The sequence below is a fragment of the Ceratotherium simum genome, chromosome 7 (assembly GCF_057802395.1).
Source record: "Ceratotherium simum simum isolate JZ-2026a chromosome 7, ASM5780239v1, whole genome shotgun sequence".
NCBI lineage: Eukaryota > Metazoa > Chordata > Mammalia > Perissodactyla > Rhinocerotidae > Ceratotherium > Ceratotherium simum.
The window spans coordinates 34,884,602-34,903,968 of record NC_141906.1 but is presented as its reverse complement, the minus strand read 5'-3'; the positions used below and the strand labels follow the sequence as shown (position 1 = coordinate 34,903,968).

Sequence of the window (19,367 nt, the reverse complement as noted above, 5' to 3'; positions counted from 1 at the left end):
GCGTAGGTCTGGGGCTGTGTTGGAAGTTCACATATAAATCTTTGCATTAGTCTATGTGTTAAACTTTGGGTGTTCTTTCTTTCGTTTATTAATTTTTAAGCAATGTAATAATAATGCCTGATATTTGCAATACACTTTATAATCTATAAAGAATCATTAAATGTAATCCTTACAAGAGTCTGGGAGATGGTTTTATATTATTTCCGTTTCTACAGATGAAAAAACTGAGGGCAGAGTGGTTAAGTGGTTAAGTGACTTATCTGCTGAGGCACAGCTGGTAAGGACCAGAGCTGGGAGCCTGGCTCTCTCTGCGGATCTGCTCCACTGGGTGCGTGGTGGACAGCAAAGCCAGCGAGGGGCAGGAAGCACGTGGACATGCACCGTCAGGGCAGTGTATGCGGGAGAGGTGCAGCTGGGGAGGGGAGAGCCAAAGACTTTTTGGCTGGGGGTGATGTGGAAATCCTCACGGAAGAGGTGATGTTTGAAGTAGGCCTTGAAGGAGAGGAGAATCTTTTTAAAAATAGGGAAAGCAGTGGCCATTGCACACAGAGACGTTGTATCTGCAGAAGCCTGGAGGCTGGACGGACAAGTGTGTTCAAGGGACAGGAGAAACCCATACAGACCGAGACTCCTGAGCAGGGAGAAGTAATGAGGACTGTCAGAGGCTGTGGTCAATAAGCATTTAAAATGCCCTTTGAATAAAGAAGCTGTGGTATATATACACAATGGAATACTACTCAGCCATAAGAAACGATGAAATCCAGCCATTTGTGACAACATGGATGGACATTGAAGGTATAATGCAAAGTGAAATAAGTCAGAAGGAGAAGGTCAAATACCGTATGATTTCCTTCATTAAGTAGTAGATAATAACAACAATAAACAAACACATAGAGACAGAGATTGGATTGGTGGTTACCAGAGGGGAAGGGGGGAAGGGGGAGGGTGAAAGGGATAATTCGGTACATGTGTGTGGTGATGGGTTGTAATTAGTATTTTGGTGGTGAACATGATGTAATCTATGCAGAAATAGAAGTATAATGATGTACACCTGAAATTTTTACAATGTTATAAACCAATGTTACTGCAATAAAAAATTAAAAAATAAATAAATAAATAAATAAATATAAATAAAATAAAATGCCCTTTGAAAATTGTTCCTGTTATGAAGAGATACTACCTCAAGCTCCTATCCTCAGGAAAATATTGTCGACAACATATGAGCAGTAAGGCAGGTCTATATAATAACAAGATTTGCATTTTTTTTCCCGTTTTTGTCATTTCCACAGTTTTACATCTAACCAGAAGGGCAGTGTATATAGTGGGTAGGGAGAGGTTTGGGGCGATCTGGATTTGACTCAGATCTGAAGTTCCCCTCTGCCTCTTATTAAATGTGTAATCTTGGGCAAGTTGTTGAACCTCTTTGAGCCTCAGTTTCCTCATCTTGCAAATGAGAGGAATAATAGTACCTACCTCATAGGGCTTTGTGAGGATTAGCTGATACTGTGTTGATAAGACACTTAGCACAGTGCTGGGCACAGTATAGCTTTTAATTAATGACAGTGGCTGCTGTCAACATGGTCATCATCATTATTATCACGGTGCCCGGAACACTGTGCTGCCTTAAACTTCCTAATCAAAGGGCTGAACCAAACCAGGAGTCCGTGTATATCAGAGAAAGAAAAAGGGAACTCACGTTTATTAAGTGTCTTGCTCTGTGCACAGACAGGCACAGGGAGGCAAGAACATGTAGTGTGATCCCAAAGGGCCGGAAAATGCCACTGGGGTAGGAGACTGGGGGATAAAGGAGGGACATCACGCACCCTGTGCTGTGAAATTTTTAAATGCTCTTTCAAAACGCTTCTCATTATAAAGAAATATTATCCCAAGTTACAAATCTGGGTGGCAGGCTCCACGTTAAGCTGTCCGCCCTCATTCGTCTTGCTGAAGTGAATGTTCCAGAGGGAAAGGGCCTATCCTAATAATATATACACAAATTAAAACTCAATTTAGAGGTACAATGGGGACCACCTTCTAATTGACTTTGATCATGGAAAAAAATCAGTTACATGGTTGGGATGCCAAAGGAAGTCAGGAGGTGGGAGGATTGCTCTGTAAAGCCTTGTCGCAGTGCATTTTCTAGTAGCTACGGAAATGGAACCTGGCGACAGGCGTTTCTCCTTCTTTAGCTCCCAAGCATTAACTAACTGCCCAATTCGACCGCTGGGACAGGTAAACACGGGAACAATGCCTCACACGTGACAGGCCGGTCCTTTGCTGAATCAGACACCTTTATATAGAAATGCCTTAGATAGCCTGTGAACATTATTGATGCTTGGATTCAAGTCTGTAAAGAAAGGAGACCGTGCAGGGCTTTACGACGGCGTTTCCCGCCCTCTGGAGAAATGACAGGCACTTACCAAGCCTAGCGTGGCTCTGCCAGGCAGTGCTGGCTGCTCACCCCAGCAAAGCAGTTTGAACAGGCTGGCAACTCCCTGGGAGTCTTTGATCCCTGGATCATTAGTGAGGCCTTGAATATGAAGGGCAGACCGTGGGCTTTTTACTAGGTTTAAGCACTTCCTCTGGGGGGAGTCACTTCCTTGACTGTTTGCTCTATTGGCAGTGATTTGATCAGTTTATTCTGATCAGGACTAGATGGAAGCCTGTCCTGTGCTTCCTTGACAACAGTCTGGGAAGAGCTCAGGATTTGGAGTGACCCAGACCTGGTTTTGGATCTTTGTGCTGCCATAATGAATGGTGCAATTACAGACAATTCTGGAGCCTTGGTTTTCTAGCAATACAAAATTAGGTTAATGATATCTACTTTGTCGCGTGTTTTGAGGTGCCTAATCTATAAAACAGGGCTACTAATAATATCTTCCTTAAAAAGTTGTGAAATTATATGACATAATGAATGTGAATCCTCCAGTAGCTCATGCACATGGTACAATCTTAGTAAGTGGGAGCTGTTATTGTTTGAATAATAATCCTAATTGTGTCTGTCTCCTTCCTTTCTTCTTTGCTCTTGTGGGCCAGGTGCTGGGGGACAGAAATGACGGGAATAATCCCTACCCTGTAGGGAGGGCCTCATGGTGACCTGACGTAGCCTGTCCCCTGGGTTCATTCTCTTCACTTTAGGCTGGAGGAGGTGCCTCCTTTAATCTGGGAGTGCAGTCCCTGAAGGAAGAGCAAGCCATAAGAGTGGTTTTCCTGCTGTGACTTAACGACAGGGTCATTTAGTGGAAAGGGCTCTGCACAGGGAGTCTGGAGACCTGGGCTCAGTGCAGCCCCAGGCTCCCACAAGTACACTAGTCAAGTCTGAGTCTCCCATCTGTGCAGTGAGTGGGGGGGCAGAGCTCTGTGACTGTAGGCTCAGTTATAGAGACATCCCCCCAATACCACAACAAAACTCAGGTTTCTCAACTCGCTCAAGAAATCTTCTTCCCTTTCTCAGTGAAAATCTTAATGTACAATAAAAATGATGATGATGATACCAACAAAGAAGGCTACCATCTGGTAGTATATTTGAGTAAATACCAAGCACGATAATAAGCTCATAAAATATACTCTTTCCTTTAATCTTCACAACAACTCTTGGAGCTAGGTATTATTGTCACCATTTTATAGATGAGGAAACTGAGGCTCAAAAGAGTTAAATAACATGAACCAAGTCATATAACTATAAACATGAGAACGAGGAAAGGAACACAGGGCTGTCTGGCTGCAAAGGCTGTGCTTGTAACCACTACCCTTCTGTGCCTCTGGTTTTCTTGTCTCTGGAACCAGTACAATGCAGGGAGTAGGGCAGAGAGAGGTTAGACAACTGGGCTGAGGTCAGTCCAAGGGTTGGTGGAGATGGCCAATCTCTAAATTAGTTATGCATGGAAGAGGTCTTAGCAGAGCCTGTCGGGTGAAAGGTGCCCAGAACAGACAGCTTTTTTATTCTATTACTACAGTAATAGCAATTTATTCTATTCTGCACAAATTAGATTCCAGCCCTGGTTCTCCTACAACTTGCTGTGTCACCAGTTTTCAGTGCCATCCATTTAAATTGATATTTTTCCTCCACATCAACAGTGGGCGTGCCTGTTTCCCATTCCTGTGGCTGACTGCGCTTGAGCCCCTCACTCATGCCTGACCCCACCTTGATTAACAGAAACATTGAGCAGCGGCCAGCGAATCCTTGCTGAAAGACCTCCCCTCCCCACAGCATTGCATGGAGCAGAAAAATGATTAACTGTGCCAGGGTCCATTCTCCAGAAAACACTTAATTTGGGGATGAGAGATGGTAACCCTGATTGTTGCAGTTGGGTTTATCCAGAGACAGGAGGAAAAGCAATGTATTTACTTGATTTAAAATTAGCCCCACGTAGTCACTGGTGGGATCCTGTCAGGCAGCTTTATAGCAATTCTGCTTTTAAAAACTGTTTTAGGGGCTGGCCCAGTGGCACAAGCGGTTAAGTACACACGCTCCGCTGTGGCAGCCCGGGGTTCGCCGGTTCGGATCCCGGGCACATACTGACGCACTGCTTGGCAAGCCATGCTGTGGCAGCATCCCATATAAAGTGGAGGAAGATGGGCACGGATGTTAGCCCAGGGCCAGTCTTCCTCAGCAAAAAAAAAAATAGAGGAGGATTGGCAGATGTTAGCACAGGGCTGATCTCCTCACCAAAAAATAAAAATAAAAAAATAAAAACTGTTTTGTCCATTGGGCAAATACCTCTAGTTCCTGTGCCCAAAGTCCGTCAGCTAATGGGAGCAGGGGAGGGCCCTTAGGTTAAAGGAATTTGCAGTTGGCATGGAAGGGGAATGAGGGAGATGTATAGAAAGAAGAGAAAGGTGACGTAACAGAGCTGGCCTAAACAAATCTTCCAGTGAATATAGGAATTAGGGAAAGCAGCATAGCAAAATGACTGAGATGACAACAGCTGCCATTTATTTTGCTCCTACTATGTGCCAGGCACAGTTCTACAACAAATTACATGCATTATTCCATTTAATCCTTTGAGGTAGATATGACTCTTCATTTTACAGATGAGGAAACTGAGATTCAGAAAGCCTAAGTAATTTGCCCAAAGTCACTGTAAGGGGAAGAAGACAATTCTTCTACCCTCTAGGTCCTTCTGGCTGGTCAAGAATTAAATTGACATGAGACAGAATAACAGGAGAAAAACAAAGTTTAGTAACATGTATACATGGGAGAGACCCAGGAAAACAGAGTAACTTGCCAAGATGGCAGAAGCCACCACCTTAAATACCACTTTCAGCTAAAGACAAAGGAGGGCTAGTGGTTTGGGACTTCAGAGGGGAGGAAGGCCACTTACGTGGAGATGGAAAAGCAAAAGTTTGGTAAACAAATGTTTGCTGGGCCATCTACAGACAATGTGATGAGAGAGAAAGAGACAGAGACAGAGAGAGACAGAGAGACAGAGACAGAGAGAACTTTGATAAAAATGGGCTTAGCAAGGATCCACGCAGTCTACCATACCCAGAGTTACCTCTGATGATGTCCCGAGGACAGGCCTTCTATCTTAAATTTTTTAGGCAGTTAGGGGAAAGGTCAAAATTTCTTTCAGTCTTTTGTCCTTAAAAATAATCAAGCCAGGGGCCGGCCCGGTGGCGCAAGTGGTTAAGTGCGTGCGCTCTGCTACGGCAGCCCGGGGTTCGCCGGTTCGGATCCCGGGCGTGCACCGACGCACCGCTTATTAGGCCATGCTGTGGCAGCATCCCACATAAAGTGGAGGAAGATGGGCATGGATGTTAGCCCAGGGCCAGTCTTCCTCAGCAAAACAAAAAAAATAATCAAGCCAAAGAGACACATTTTGGGGTGGCCAACTCTGATCGCCCACGTCATGAAGCTAGTAAATGGCCTAGCTCTGAGTGCTCTGGAGAGACCTGAACTTGAGGACTGACTCTGCCAGTGGACAAGTCACTTAGTTGCACTTACATGGTTTCGATTGTGGATGTCAGCCATGCCTAGGGCAGTCAGGATGTGGGAGGACGGGGGCCCATGCTTTGTCCCTGAGATGAATGCCTCTTACCAAACTGTCTCAAAAGGGCAAATCTGGCTATAGTGTCAGCAGAAACTTTGCCTTAATTTTTTCAAATTTAAATTTAATTTAATTTCAGACATTGTAACTCACCAGCAGTGTGACGTACCAGGAGGAGAGCTTGGACTTCGGAACCAGTCAGATCTGGGTTCAAATTTGACTTTATCACTGCTGGTCTGGGAAGTGTCTTTGGGCAAGTCATGCAACCTCTCCAGTTTCTTCATCTGTAAAATGGAAATAATAATCATTTTCTCGAGGTTTCTTTAAAGATCGAATGAAATAATGTATGTAATTCCCCTGGCCTCAGGTCCGACACATGGCATATGTTCAAGTTAGGATCTCTTCCCTCTGCTCTATCATCCTTCTTTTCTACCTATTGCTCCTGAGACTAAGATCTAGAACTTTCTTTTGAATGTAAAACAGCGTTAAAGTGAGTTTGGGAACTAGTGAAGAAAATTTATCCATGATCCTACTACTCTAATTCAAAGCCTGATGTCATATTTATGTATTTCTTTCCAGATTTTTTTTTTCATATGCATACCTGGTTTTACAGACATGTATCAGGGAAAACAATTTTGTGTCATGCCTTTTTTTTTTTCCTTAATATCACATCGTCAGCGTTTGCCCTCATGGCTGATTGTCATAGTTATCTTTTATAATGATTACCTTGTATTCCATCCAGTACCTGCGTCATGATTTAGCTAAGTCGTTCTGCTGTTTTTAGACATCTAGGTTGCTTCCAATTTTTTGCTGTTACACAGCAGTGTACATCTCTGTGCATATAGCTTCTTGGTTTGGAACTTTCCAATGTTGTGGCTTGGTAGCAAAACCAGGACTAGAACTTGGGGGATGAAATTCTGTCGTTTTGTTGTTGTTGTTTTGTCTTTTTTGGCTTTTGTTTTCCCCGTTAGAGGACCGTAAGTCAAAAAACTTCAGTGACTTTTGTATTTTACAGAAATGACGCTATTTGAAAAAAAACTGAGCACTAGTATAAAACAGAAAAGTAGTTAGCTGTGCAGCTGGGTTGGTTCCCACTGCCTTTTGAAACCAAAAATGCCACTTGAGTCACCAGTTTCTTATGGTTGTAACCATCTCTGGTCACTGCCTGGAGCTGCTAATTTGCAGATGCAAATGGGTTTGTGCATTCGATTTTTGGAAGGGATGCGTTCATTCTGACAGAGAAACTCTGGTCTACATATATTGGTGATTCTTGCATAATGACTTTGTTAATTGCCTCCTGCTGGCCGGGTGCTGGGGGAGCCTTCAATGTCTGAGCATCTATTGAGCATCTTTCTTAAAAATGTCAAGATGGAGCTTGCACTTTCTCAGCCATCTCTCATGTCTTGCTGGGCAGGAAAAGGCAACTGGAAAATGTCAGCCCTGGGATCAGATTGACCAGAGCCAAGGGAATAAGAAACTTTCCCCACCCTCGCTCTTGGCTTTTAGAAATCATTAACATTTCAGTGTGGGTGATCCTATGAACCCACTGCCTTTCCGCAGCCTTTTTCTGAACTCTTGAGCATCTTTTCACCTTTTCATTGAATTACAAACTAGTTTAAAGGGAAAACCAGTATCAAGTTTCTTATTTAGGTCACTTGCCGTGTATTTGAAGAAAGTTTTACACAAACAGTTATAAATACAAACCGCAGGGTGTAATTTAGATAATCCTGTGATGTATGTTGGTGGTGGGTGGTTACCATTAATTCCTCAGGAAACGGGGAATATGATGATTAAAATCTATATTGTTTTGGTGGCCTGGTCCATCCCTAAAGCAGGCTGGAGAGGACCATTTATATTTCTTAGCTTTTTTGGATCCATGGCTGTTATTTCCAAATCATTTGGATAACCTGCATTTCCTGCTATACACAGCTTTAAATGAGGGCTGCTGTGGGCCAAGAAATATTTATTATCACCATTGGGTGCCCAAACATTAATTTCAGCCTTTATTTGCTGGTGGCTTTGTGTGGCCCATATTTTATCTTCTATTTAAAGCAAAATATGTAAAAGAGGACGCTTGGCTTGGGAGCACAGGCTCCTGAGTTTGAAACTTGCCTCAAATTTATACCAGCTCTGTGGTGTTGGGTAACTTACTTTACCTCTCTGAGTAAATCAGAGTATATCATAATAGCTCCATTTCCATTCCAGTTTCAGTATATACATTCTCCAATAATGTTTTTCAACCTATCTTTATGTGAGGATTAAATTGAATAGTATAAATAAACCATTGGGCGTGTAAAATGCACTCAAATGATACAAAGTTTTGTTATTATTTTGATTATTATCAAGGATGAAGAAGAGTGGTTGCTTGCGCTTATGTATTTCTTGGACAGTCTCTGGCTGAGCGTGTGCTGTGTCCTTTGGGAAGAGGAGAGCAGAGCAAACTATTTCTCTTCCTTCTCTCTTCCCCTCTCCCATAACCCAGGCCTATAAAATTAACCGCCCACCAAACAATACATTAAAGAATTGAAGGGACCCTAGCATGACTTATATTTAAGACTCTGGATCAGAGATGAAGAGTCCCTTTTATTTGGGCTTTAAGACCACATTACTGGTTGAATATCATGTCTCTGACTCCGCATCATCCTGCTCCTCTCTCTAAGTCTTACCCTCCAGCTGGTGGTTTCTCAGCCCAGTCTTGGTGACCCCGTACTCACTTCCCTACCCACTACCTCCAAAATTATTTCTGGATAACTTCTGAGGGAGTCCAAGTTTGAGTTGGACCCAGAACTTTGCTTTTCTAGATGATTTTCAGGAGCACATCTTCCACAGGTCACAGAGAGACCGGCCGTGTGGGCTTCTGTTGGTGGGTAGGGGAGGCAAAGCCAAGAGGAAGGGGTGCCAACGTCTACCTCCAAGCTTTTGATCGACAGCTTCCCCCCACCAGCTGGGGCTGCCCTGCCCTTACTAACTTCCCTGGGACACCAGATCTTATTATGATCATTTTCACCTATCACACACTCTTTCCCCTGACTTGTCTTCCCCCTCCGCATATTTTTTTAAGCAAGGACTTGCTTTTGCATCTTGTTAAGAACAAGAGAAAGCTTTGACAATAAAAAAGTTTCTCTTTGCAAAGCTGTGAGAGTTCTCTTCATTCTCGGATTAGTTAATTCTCATGACCTTTTAACAAGACAGTGCTTTTGCACACTTAGATGAGATAATTGACTCTAATGGGGGAAGAAGCGCTGCTCATTTAACTACGTATGTAGGAGTTGTCTGTAGTTCAAACAGTTTCTCCATTACCTTTGGAGTTGCCAATACATAGATTAAAACAGTAAGAAAGTAAGCAGAAATGTGAACTAATTCAGCCTTGGAAACAGCAGAGAATTCACTTCTTCCAGGCAAGTTAACTTTTATTGACGACTACACAGAGATAGTCAAGAGCAGTGTAAAACACCACATTTGGTGCCCAGTACCTAAGAATTGCTCAAAAAATGTTAGCTACTATTTTATCATTATAAAATATAGTAATCACACATATGTATAGTTTACAAAACACTTTGTGATATATTGTCTCATATGATACCGCAATTCTTTGAAATATCCTTATTCCCATTTCTCAGATGAGAACGCTATAGCTAGGAAGTGGCAGTTAGGATTCAAAACCAGTTTTCTTTCCTTTGGTCCAGCACACGTTCCCGTGCGACACAGTAACCAAAGAGAAAGCAAAGGGTCAGATTCCATTTCTGTCACCAGAGTACGCCCTCCTGGTTAAATCAAACTTATGCGTATCCCCTGGATGGCTTGTGTTTGGACTAGAAGTCAGAAGGATGTGCTATGCTCTAGTCTCCTCTACTCAGTGTTTTGTGTCTTGAAGGCAGTCACACAGGTCCTCAAGACCACCGTCAGTGACCCCTTCCCCAAACTGGGGCCAAGTAACACAACTTGCTGTATACTTCACAGGATCCTCTTTTGCTGCCTAAAAAGACATGTAAAAGCTTTGGAGGCTGCTTGATGTGCAAAAGAGATGTCTGTTATGCCCGTGCTCCTTGCTAGATAAAGCCAGTGAGAGGCAGCCTGGTGAAGTGCGTAGAGCCTGAGCCTTCAAGCCAGAAAGACTGATGGTGTAGATTTCAGGAGGCGAAGAGTTTTGGATTCTAGTCTAAACTCTGCCACTTGTTAGCCACTTAACGTTCCATATGTTAATTGATGTCATTGTGTCTTAGTTTCTTCATCTGTAGAATGGGGTTATTAATACTCACCTTTTAGAATTACTGTGAGAATTAAAGGAAATATTGCATTTACTGCTCTTAGCACAATGCCTGGCACGTGGTAAGACTTCAATAAATCATAGTTTTATAATTATCATAATTTTAATTAACCTTCTGAGCCTTAATGTGCACATCTGTAAATTGAGTCTGGCCGGGTTGCCAGGAGGATTGGATGTAATGCATACAAATTACCCGGTGCACTGCCTGGCACACAGTTGGTCTTCAATAATTATAGTAAACATAATTACTGTGGGCCTTCATATCTCTGTAGATCCTTCCCTCTGTTTTTCTGGCCTTCCTAGTGGGTCAGTCACCCCCTTCTCTGGGCCTTCTAGTCCTTTGGAATAGACTTTGTTACTTGTCTGTCTCCCCTACTTGACTGTGAGCTCATCGAAGCAGCTCATCTGATTCAGTTCTGGCTCTCCAGACTCAGCCATAGGACCTGGCATAGAGTGGGCTTTAGAAAATGTTCATCAATTGAACAAAAGAGTGATGCTACATACAGGATGCTGTGGGAGTCCAGGGATTGGGGTGCTTAACTCTGTATGTGGGGATTCAGGGTAGGCATCCCTGAAGAGGTAAGTATGGGCCATTGACAAGGCTCAAGTCTTGAATCCTAAGATGGGATTTAAGTAGATGTTTTGTACTTTTTGGAAACAGGATTCCCAGCCTTCTCAAGCATTGTGTATCTCAAGGGACAATATCCCTTCTTTGGTGTCTTATGGTCTCTTCTAAATTGTTGCACAAGACTATTTAACACTTGCTACCTCAGAAAAATATTTCTAAAACATAAATACATGCAAGTGATACAAAATCAAAATGTACAACAGATATACAGTGAAAAGCAAACCTCTCTCCTGTCTCTGATCCTTAGCATCTCTTTGCTTCAAGGAGCATATCCACTGTTACCAATGTCTTTCATATCCTTCTAGAAAAATTCTATATCAATACAGGATTTTTTTTACCCAAATGTAGTATATCAAACACACCATTCTGCGTGTTACAATTTTCCTTCCAGCAAAATACATACAAAGAGCTTCCTCACTCTTTTTTGTGGTTACATAGCATATTGTGTAAATATAATTTATCTAGGCCCTTATTGATGGACTGGTTTCCAATATTTTGCTATTACAAACAATGCTACAGTGAATAACCTTGTATGTACCTCATTTAGTATGTGTGTGAGTATATCTGGAGGATAAATTTCTAGAATTGGAACCCCTAAGTCCCAGGGTAAAGGGTATGTGTAGTTTAAATTTGATAGCTTTTGTCAAATTGCCCTCCATAGGGTTTGCACCAGCTTATGCTCACACCAGCAAAGTATGAGATCGCTTATTTCCTGTTCTCTGCCAATGCTCTATATTTTCAACCTTTTTTATCTTTGCCAAACCATATGTGAAAAATAGTATTTCGAAGTTGAACTTACATTTCTCCCACTATGAGTGATGTCCAGAGTCTTTTCATATGATTGAGAGCCAGTTGTATTTCTTATTCTGTAAACCATCTGTTGATATCCTAGTCCTATTTTCCTACTGAGTTGTTGGACTTTGCTTGTTATTTGTAGGCATTATTTTTATACTAACGAATTAACCCTTTGGGATACAAATTGCAATTTTTCCCCTAGACTGTTATTTATCTTTAGAAGCAAAAGGCCAAGACCTCCTGAAACTCCCAAGAGTTTCAGGCCAAGATCCCTGCCCCTCTCACCACTCCACCAGACTGTGAGCCCTCGAGGTCAGGGGCTGTGCCTTGACCATCTCTGTGTCCCTGTCCCCCAGGTAGGGCTTGGCACTGCAACAGCTCTTTTCAGGGGCTATTTGTTAAACTGAACTGAATTCCTGCATTCCCGACCCCACCTGCCCCCACCCCCCATGGCTTGGGAGTTCCATTTCCGCCTCCAGCAGAAAAAGATGACTTTTCTCATTGCTCACCACAGCCATGCACCTGTTTGGCCTAAACTGGCACCTGCAGCCGATGGAGGGGCAGATGTATGAGATCACGGAGGACACAGCCAGCAGTTGGCCTGTGCCAACGGACGTCTCCCTGTATCCCTCAGGGGGCACTGGGTTAGAGATCCCTGACAGGAAAGGCAAAGGAGCCACAGAAGGTAGGGTTGCTGTGTTGTCCGTGTCGTGAGTCCTCTGTGTCTGCCTTTGAACCAAGGAGACCTCCATTATGCGCGTCATGTGCCTGACTCACAGCTCCATGCTCTGGCGCTTCCTCCATCCCTCTGCACTCCACACCAGCTGCCAGTCCACCTGTCTTCACTGCAGTTCCTTGTCACTGTGAGCTCATAGCGGGGCTTGGGCAGGGCTCATGGTGCTCAGCGGTATCCCATCTCATGCCTCAAGGGAAGCATTATGGGCTTTCACACTGCTGGGGTGGCCATCTTGGATTGTGTGGGGTCAAGATGAGCCCTTCTGGGGCAACCTCATGGGATGAATGGGCATCTCTGGGAGTGGGATGTGGCGAGGTGGGTAGATGGTATGTTGTGATTGAAATACCCTTGGACCCTTGTGGTTTAATGGAAACACCAGTTCTGGTATTCTAGCATTTACCAACCATGTGACCTTGAGCAAGTCACTTAATTTTCCTGAGCCCCGGTTTCCTCATCTGAAATAACAATAATCATTAGTGTATGTATAGTGTGTTAGTTTCAAAGCTTTTTGTCAAGAGCATTTCACATTTAAATCCTCACAGAGATCCTGTGAGGTAAGTATAATTATTTATTCCCATTTGAGATGCGAAAACTGGGAATCATGTTAATTAAGTGACTTGGCCAGTCACACAGCCAGTAGATAATGGAATTTGGGATATAAGCCCAGGTCTGTGTGACTCCAGGACTCTTGTCTCCGTAAGTTGTCCTACCTGATTCACCGCCATGGTTACAAGACCCTGGAGGAGACATGAATGAGAAATGCATTTTTCAATGAAACACAGATATTTCTCTGTCAAAGATGGAAGCAGTGGTGACATTTGGACTTTGGCATTCCTGAGTGGGACTTCCATAGACCTTTCTTCTGAATTTCTTAGGGATCTTTCTGACATGCCATTGACACAAATTCTTTCACCATCAGCCGAGAGTGGCACAATTCACAAAAAACTGGTACTAGGAAAGGTGTCTGAGCTAATGGGCCAGTGTGGTTATTTTGGGCAGTGTGGCCATACCTTCCCTGCACCCACTGTGATTTGCTCCATCTCTCAGGTGTTACTTCAGTCAGAAAAGTGGTCATAGCTACCTCTAACCTTGACTGCTTACATCTTCTTTCCTCTCATCTCTGTTAACTTTGGGGTCATGGCTTCTGAGCTTCTCTGTCCTGGCAAAGATTTGCCTACCAGGAATCAGTTTGGTTAACAGGGTACCATATGCTTGGTCAGAGTAGCTATTCCTGACCTCTGAATGATCCTGAAGGCCAAAATCAACTCTTGACCTATGGTCATCTTTGAGGGAAGTGAGAACTGGGGGCATTTCCACAGAGCCAAATCAGAACTTCTGCCTACTGTTTTGAGGAGCAAAGATAGTCTTCTCATTTACAAAGATTTAAAGACTTAAAACTTTGAATAATTTACACTTTCTTTGTTCCTTAATAGGATATGGAAGGAACATGGATGCTGCCATAGGAAGAGCTCTGGGTTAGGAGCCAAGAGCCCTGAGTTCAAGTCCAACTTCTGCCACTTATGATGACCTTAAGCAAACCCTTTGAAAGACTTTCTGGGCTTCATTTTCCTCCTATTTATTTATTTATTTATTCATTCATTCATTTAATATTTTTTTGTGGAAGATTGGCCTTGAGCTAACATCTGTTGCCAATCTTCCTCTTTTTCTTTTTACTCCCCAAAGCCCCAGTACATAGTTGTATATCCTAGTTGTAGGTCCTTCTAGTTCTTCTATGTGGGACGCCACCTCAGCATGGCTTGATGAGCGGTGAGTAGGTCTGCGCCTCGGATCTGAACTGGCGAACCCCAGGCCACCGAAGTGGAACACGCAAACTTAACTACTACACCACCGGGGTGGCCCCTTTCCTTCTCTTTGAAAGGAGGTTATTGAGCTAGATTATTTCGAAGGTCTATTCTAATTAGTAATAGAATCATCATATGACTAGCCAGATGGCTTTTCAGAATTTTTTTCAGGTTGGCCCTGTCCATGGTCCTGCCTGTTGGCTTGTGATGCACATGTTCGTTTACAGTGTCAGATACCAAAGGTGAATACCACAAATGAAGACTACCTTTAGATCAGCATGTACAAATGCAGATTTAAGATATGTTTAATCCTCAAGACATTGGTAAAGGGTCTCGTTTAACAAAATGTATTTTCTTCCCTCCGTGATCTCTATCAAACGTTGTTTAAACAGGAGCTGGATCTATCTGAAATCTCCCATTCTAATGAAATTAGTTTGTGGGTTGTTTAGGTTTTTCGAAAGAAGCAAGAGGTGCAGATAAGAGACAAAATAAAATTGCACTAGCTTATTGGTTTATTTTAATTGGAGTATTTTTGCTTAAAGGGATTATCTGTCATTACTAATGCAAATGGAAATCCTGTTTACAAACCCCTAAAATGCAATGCAGTGCTAGCAAGTGGTCAGCATCAAAAGCAATTACTGTGACAAAAAATACATCAGTCTGGAAAAACAGAGGACAAAGCTTCCTATAGTTTATGTGAGATCACGTGGTTCTTAATTTCTTTTGCCCTGGTCAAACCCATGTCTATTCAGTTTGTGTTTTTAATTGTGATGTTAAAATTCTAGTTTCTTAGACATGCCTCAAGGGGGAAAGTCTTTAAGCCTGATGTGAGTGTATGTTTCCTGTCCCTTTTGAGGATATGAGAGAGGAGAGTTGATTCCAGAATTAAGATTAGAGTCCTTGTTTCACAGTGATGGGGGAAGCAATCTGATATAATGGAAAGAGGACAGATGGGCCCTAGAGCCAGACAGTCCAGTGTTTGATTCCTGGCCCTGCCATTTACTGGATCTGTTAACTCATGCCAGTTACTCCGTCTCCTCTGGCCTTAGTTTTCTCATCTGTAGAACAAAGATGGTAACATCTATCTTTTCAAAGACTAGTGGTGAACAGGCATTCAACAAATGTTAGTTCCTTTCTTCTTGTCCACTCAAACCCCAAGCCATTCCATATCAGAATCTCAGAAATCCAGGCTAATTAGCATTTTCACCTCAGAGATACTGCAAAGGTTTGGGGTATTTTTGAATATTTTCAAAGGATATATATATTTAATTATACAAATGAATTATATGATGAACCCAGTATTTTAAATGTTCATTATATCTTTGAGAATAACATCAAACTGCTATTTATACTGTATTTTCAAAGTGGCTGTAACCATTTCAGGGTTGTCATGGGACAGAAACCAAATACAGCAGCTTTTCGAAGTAAAGCCACAAGAACTTATGTTATGCATTAATGGAGAAGGGGAAAAAAGCATTGAATAAACAAGCGTTTCTGATGGTTGAATTGGTGGGTTAGGGATAGCATTCTCTTCTTTCTGCAGTGAAATCAGAATTGCCCATCAGTTTGAACCATGCAAATTGCTGCACGCAGGCTCAGCTGGGCTTTCCAAAATGGAACAGCTTATTTTGATAACCAAATAAATTTCAAACAGTTGCTAAGGAAACTGAATTCTTTGTGCAAGTTATTGCATTGAAAAAACCCAAGAAGGTGGAGGGAGGGGGAGAATGTTAGTTGATTAGGAATTTAGAACCTATGTGGATAGATCCTGGTTCAAGAAAGTAAAGACTGATCGGGAAGTGCATGGAATTCCAGTTCTTCCAAATCTCCCCTGACTGAGCTATCCAATCATTTCAGCAATTTGTCAAGAAATTTCGTTTATAGACATGATTGCGTATTTCCACAGCATTGCTGTAGGAAGCCTGAATCTGTATATCTTTACAAAGAAAAGGACTGTTACCAGTAGAATCTGCCTTATGAAACCTAGTCATGCTATTGGGGGGTCCCTAATTCTGAGTTAAGCTCTTTGTACTGTTTGTTAAGCCTCTGAGGGCACCCACTGATTGTATAGTGTCCTTCTTATGAATACTGACTGTTGCCCTTTCACTTTGGGACATATTTGCCGGTTCCTACTTGATAAAAATTGTCAACTTCTTGTACCCAGGATGCCAGGAAGTTCTTTAATGAGCCTTGGATCTACCTGGTCTAGCCTTGATATTTAGTCTGCTGGCACTGTGAATTAAATAGGACTCTTGCTCTTAGAGAAAGTCAATGCACCGTGCCACCATTGAGAATGCATTTTTAGAGTTTCAATTAATCATTCATCAATTTAATGCTTTAAGAAGCCGTATTCTATTAAATAAAGAAGGATCCCAAATGGCTTCATCTTTAATGGTTTCTTAGCACTCTGAGCCTCAGTATATACATTTTGATAGTGTAAGAATTAACTGAACCTACATAAGTGAAGGTGCCCACCATATAGTTGGAGCCCAATAAATGGTAGCTAATACTACTACCTCTCCCTTCATTACTATTACTATTACTACTACTACTACTAATATTATTATTATTATTATTTATTAATAAGAATTTTATACACAGGACTTTTCTCCAACTGCCTCTACCCTCTCTCATTGCTCCATCATTGGTGAGTTTTGCTATCTATGGGATATTTTCTATCCTAGTGCTCACAGCTTGGTGCTCAGAATTAAGAACAAAGAATCTTAGGTTATGGGATCTGGAAAGAGGAAGGCAGTAAGGGTTTTTAAAAGGCAGGAAAGGAGAGGATGATTTCACACTGAACAACGCTTAGCTCAGCCAATCTCATGCCTCTTTCCTATCAGGCAGAGATACTTGGCCTGCTGTAGCTCTTTCCCCTCAAAAGCCCCCATCTCATCCCTACGGTTAGTCCAGTACAGGGACCAGAGGGGAGGAATAATAAAGGTTAAATTCCCAGATGGGGATCCTCTTCCCTTCTCAAACATTGCCTTTAGCCTGGGCCGTGGCCCCTTCCCTAAGGATCTGGACATGATGACTTCTAGTACAAAGATCACGTTTGAACCAAAGCTCCAGAGTGGCCCTCATGGACTCAGCCAAGAAAGTCAAGGTTCTGGTGGGGGCTGTGCCCTAGACCAGAATTTTTATTTCATTGTTTACACACCAAATAAATTTTTTTCCCTCCCATTTTTGCCCGCTTAGGTGAAATACTGAAGTATTAGAAAAGAATATTCCCCTTTTGCCACTCCTCTGGGGTAAGAGCTGACATATTTATCCTTTTGGGGCCTGCAGACCTCTAGAGAGAATCTCTGGGCTTGGCCTCTGACCTATGAGGCGACGGAACTTAGCTGATACAATAGCTATCTCCTAAAAACATGCTCACTGGAGGGGAAAATGAACTGTGCAGAGTTCTCCAACAGCATGCCAAAATGTGGGAGAAGATTTCATTATTTATTCTCAGACATAGGAATTATTTGAATGCAGACACTTCTCAAATGCCATCAATTCTGACTCCGACCTACTCACAAAGGAAATGAGTCCTTAGAATTAGTGGTCTTGGGCTTATTTCTATGCAGTTTCTAGGAGTAAAAAGCTCAGAACTCATCCTGCTTTTGTATCATACTCTCTCATACTTCCGCTTCTCTAGCAGTTTTAGAAGCTGAAGGGTCTACCATTTTCTCCCTGGAATATAAAAGGACTGTGGTATTGGGAATCCAAAAGTCAGATAAGGAAGAATGTGAAAGCAGTTCTCTTCCATCTTAATGCTTTGTGAATTTGGCTTCTGTCTTTGAACTTTGAACCACAGTGTAGTGATTTGTGTGTGTCTACATCTTCCAGGTAAAAGTCTGGGGTGCATTCCTCTCGTAAAGGAATTAAATGAAAGCTCTTTCTCGTGCTAATGACAGAAGAGTAGTGGTACTTTTATTGAGAGTATGCATTTTAACTTTTTTTGTTGGCATATTTTTAATTAAAATAACATTTAACGGTTTGAAGCTAAGAACCTGATGTTTCTGCTTAGGAGTTTACAAGGGAATGATAACATATGGAGAAGTTTAACATTTAAATTGAATTTTATTATTTAAAACAGTAAAATATTTTATGACTACGACAATGCCCTGCCAAGCTCCATTTCAGCATCAAATGTGCTTTGTAAGGGATCTCACAAAGCTAGTGAAAAAAGATGTTTTAATTTCTTATTCCCCAAATACTTTTTATAAAAAGTTCTCACAAACGTGTTTTCTCTGCAAATGGTTTCTTGTTCTCTAAAGTGTCTCTTTGAACGTCTCTAACAACACAACAAACTTTAGAACCAGGGTACCCCTGGGGTACTTTCTAATGACAAATAAGATGTCGTCTGTTGACTCACTTTTGGCTGCTCATCATCCTAAGGTGGTCTTCTAACATCCCTGCCGTCTCCTCCTGCTCCTTCTCAACTCCTCAGAAGGCTGGTGTCTGGCAGGAAGTGAGGGTTTATATTTTGCACATGTGAGTGTGTTTAATTACTAAATAGAGGGAGTTGGATAAGCAGCCTTCCTTCCTGGCACTCGGGGTGCCCCCAGAAAGCTGTCACTCTCCTGATTGGTGACAGAAATGGGCAAGAGGCCCTACTCCTGACCCACCCAGCCCCAACCTGCAGGGTTGGGGGCCTGGGGTGAATTTCCAACACATGTCGTGGGTGGGCTTTGTACCTGAACTTGAGAAATTCCCTCAACTTCATCCCCTTTAGCGCAAAAATGATATTCAAAGACCTCCATCCAAGACAAAGAAGCAAAGAAGCATTTTTCAGAAACGTTTCCTCCCTTCAGAAGTACCCTCCCCCTCCTCTTCCCCAACCGTACCCCTGCTCCCAGCACAAATTCCCATCCACATAGCTTAGTCTCAGAATTTGGCTTCCAATTATACATAAACAAGGTGAACTTGTAACATACCTTACTCCACTCGGGTCATGCTTCCCACTGCTGGGGGAACCATTCTGAGTTGGAAATTTAACAGCAACCTCGTTCCCTCTATCCTTTCTAGCATGCACGCTTTTACACACACACACATGCATACCCAGAATTATTCTCATGTGACCGCAAGTGATTATTTTTAGGATCAAAATATATCTTAACAAGCTGTAGAATTATGCAGTAAACAGATGGCCCTTGGGGAG

The 19,367-nt window shown here is 42.4% G+C and overlaps 1 protein-coding gene across 1 annotated transcript in view; it reads left to right on the top strand.

The window, feature by feature from the left end:
• The window catches only part of TENM4 (teneurin transmembrane protein 4), a 404,318-nt gene that overhangs the window by 200,068 nt on the left and 184,883 nt on the right, over positions 1-19,367 (top strand). Inside the window, exon 8 of the mRNA XM_014790360.2 lies at positions 12,195-12,365. Coding sequence (XP_014645846.2) covers positions 12,195-12,365 — 171 coding nt within the window. The remainder of the gene's footprint in view (positions 1-12,194; positions 12,366-19,367) is intronic.